This window comes from Eurypyga helias, unplaced genomic scaffold, assembly GCF_000690775.1.
Source record: "Eurypyga helias isolate BGI_N326 unplaced genomic scaffold, ASM69077v1 scaffold35428, whole genome shotgun sequence".
Classification (NCBI taxonomy): Eukaryota; Metazoa; Chordata; class Aves; order Eurypygiformes; family Eurypygidae; genus Eurypyga; species Eurypyga helias.
The window spans coordinates 1-2,672 of NW_010269438.1; the positions used below are offsets into that span (position 1 = coordinate 1).

Consider the following 2,672-nt stretch of genomic DNA (forward strand, 5'->3'; position numbering starts at 1 on the left):
ACCATACCTTGTCAGCTGGCTGAGCTCAGGGCCCCGTGGAGACGGAAAATTAAATAAAATTGGCACACAGTTACGCTGCCAGCTGCTCTAAAAGGTCAGCCCTATGGAAAACGCATTTCTCCCCTGCCCTCCCGTAAAGCCCTGGAACCCTGGATTCACTTCTGTCCCCTGCTGCAGCTGCCCTGGTTCAGGTCAGACATGCTATCACCCAGTAGCTCGCCCCTGACTGCCTAATGGCCGTCAGCCTTTCCGGAGCAGGTCTTCGCTGGCATGACCCAGTGCTCCGGCCCCAAGCACAGCACATCCTCCTTTGGGCTGGAGCCTGTCCCCAGCTGCAGGCAGCTAGTACTCCATCCCCTCCGCATGTCGGCAGGACGCACACGATTCCCCATCTGGAGCAAAACCGCCGCAAACAAAGCAGTCCTGAGAGATGCTCAGTGCCCACTTGCTCCCACTCGAGTGTTACATCGCTACTGCGGCACAGTTTGAAGGAACAAATCCAGAGAGCCCAGCCCGCTGCGTGGTCTCTGCTGCGCAAAAATTGCAGCTGATGGAGGAAAACTACAGGTTTCTGTCACCTGCCCTGCCCCTGGCTCATCCCCAGGCAGGCGCAGGGCCTCTCACCGTGCGGCTGGGCTCTACCGCCTCGGCGTGCCTGCTGCCCGACAGCCTCTCTGCGGTGAGATGCAGCTCCCGGGACAGGTTTGGGAGCACCGCGGCAATAAGCAAAGCCTTAGAGCCGGCCCTGGGGACCAGGCAAGCCTGACACCCAACACCTGAGTGCAGGAAGCTTTGGCCAAGCTTTTGGCAGGAAGCTTTGGCCATACCCTCTTTCCCAAACCAGCTGCCGGTTGCACAGGTGGCCAAGGCTTTGGAAAACCCCCTTGCCTCAGTGGGGAATTACAGCAGGCAGATCTGCCGGGATGATGCTGCTGGACCTGCAGGAGAAGCAGAGGAAGCAGGTGACCTCAGGCATACCAGCAACCATCGGCAAGACAGCTGGAGCTGCGGCGCTTCGATGCCTGGACTGAAGCTTCGGGGAAGACACAGCAGAGTGGCCAGTCACAGCAAGAGAGGATGGGGATGGGCTGCAGCTCTTGGATGAGAAAACAAGAGCCGGACAAATATCCGATGCACGGCAGGATGCCTTTAATGACACAAGAGCTGGTTGCCAGCGCCACCACTAGCACGCTGCAACAGCCACAGCCTCCTGCAGGCTGCCATGCCCTGAGGACCCGTCCTGCTTTCAGCAGCGCTCTGCTCAACCCTTTTCCCCCAGCACAGGCACTTGGTTGTGGGCAGGCAGGGTGCTGGAGGAGGCGTTCGCTGGCCTCTCAAGGCAGTGCTCCATGTTTCCGTCCCACCTCGGTGAAGGCTTCCACGCAGCGGTCGATATCCTCGTCACTGTGCACGGCTGAGATCTGGACCCGGATGCGCGCCTTTCCCTTGGGGACCACGGGGTAGCTGAAGCCAATGACATAAATGCCTGCAGAGTAAACACACGGAGTCAGAGCTGACTGGAAGAGAGGCTGAGGTGGTGGTGGGTGATAGAAAGGTTTTGGATCCTCCCTCCCCCCTCAATAACTATTTCCAGGCTTCAGGGTTTTCAAGTGACATCTACTCCCGAGCATGGGAATGAGGGTTAGGGCCAGCGATGGGGACAGAGTGCAGCATGGCAGAAGAGGGCTAATGTAACCCACTCCCCAAAAGAGAAAGGAGGTGAAAAGAGCAATGTCTCCATGGACAACGAGGGCATTTGCAGCTGGAGGGTATGGAAATAACAGATTTCATGCAGGAACATCCTCTGGAGGAAGGAGGGTAGTGGCACCGCCACGGGCTGTTCCTTCCCGCCAGGCACGTGTCTGCACCCAGAGCTCCATCCCCAGTTCACCTCTGTTCAGCATGTCCTCAGCCATCACTGCGGCCAGCCGAGCGTCCCCGAGCATGACGGGGCAGATGGGGTGGTCTTTCCCCGAGATGGTGAAGCCGGCTGCTGTCATCTTGCTCCTGAACCTGATGAAAAGAACGAGAGGGTGAGTAAAACCTTGTCACCCTCGTCCGTGGGGACTGCTGCCTTGCTTTTCCCCAGGCACCCTGGCTGAGGAGGGCTGCGTGCGGTGCTCCTCCACCTGCACCTCCTGTGCAGGGAAGGGATCTCTCTTTTTGGAGTGACCTTCTGCCACTTCCTCCTCCCTGGGACTGGAGCTGCTTGATGTGTCCCAGCACGCAGAGCATCCAGATGTGACATCTGCCTGCACATCTGCCTGACACACACATCCTGCAGCTGCCTCTGAGCACCTCCTGGCCATGACTTCCAAACTGCCTTCACGGCTATCACCAGGGGCATGGATTCATTCCTAATGAACCTCTTCCCCTGTTCCCACCCCAGAATGGCCCCCTCACCGTTGGGTCTTGGCAGCCATGGACTGTGCAATGGCATTGCTCTCCATGAGGAGGTCCAGGGCCTTGGACGCACAGCCCACCACGGCGGGGGGCAGGCTGTTGGAGAAGAGGTACGGGCGGGAGCGCTGGCGGAGCAAATCGATCAGGGGTTTGGGGCCAGTCGTGTACCCACCTGCAGATGGTGGAAAGAGAAATGGACAAGGCACCCTGGGGTAACCTGTTCAGAGGGGGGGCCCTTGATAAAGCCAACCCGTCATCCACAGCAGGAA

The 2,672-nt window shown here is 58.8% G+C and overlaps 1 protein-coding gene across 1 annotated transcript in view; it reads right to left on the minus strand.

The window, feature by feature from the left end:
• Window positions 1-1,132: 1,132 nt before the first annotated feature.
• Window positions 1,133-2,672, minus strand: part of GCAT (glycine C-acetyltransferase) — a gene marked incomplete at its 5' end in the record, with an annotated part of 3,877 nt that continues 2,337 nt past the window's right edge. Inside the window, 3 exons of the mRNA XM_010158114.1 lie at window positions 1,133-1,486; window positions 1,892-2,013; window positions 2,404-2,575. Coding sequence (XP_010156416.1) covers window positions 1,335-1,486; window positions 1,892-2,013; window positions 2,404-2,575 — 446 coding nt within the window. The remainder of the gene's footprint in view (window positions 1,487-1,891; window positions 2,014-2,403; window positions 2,576-2,672) is intronic.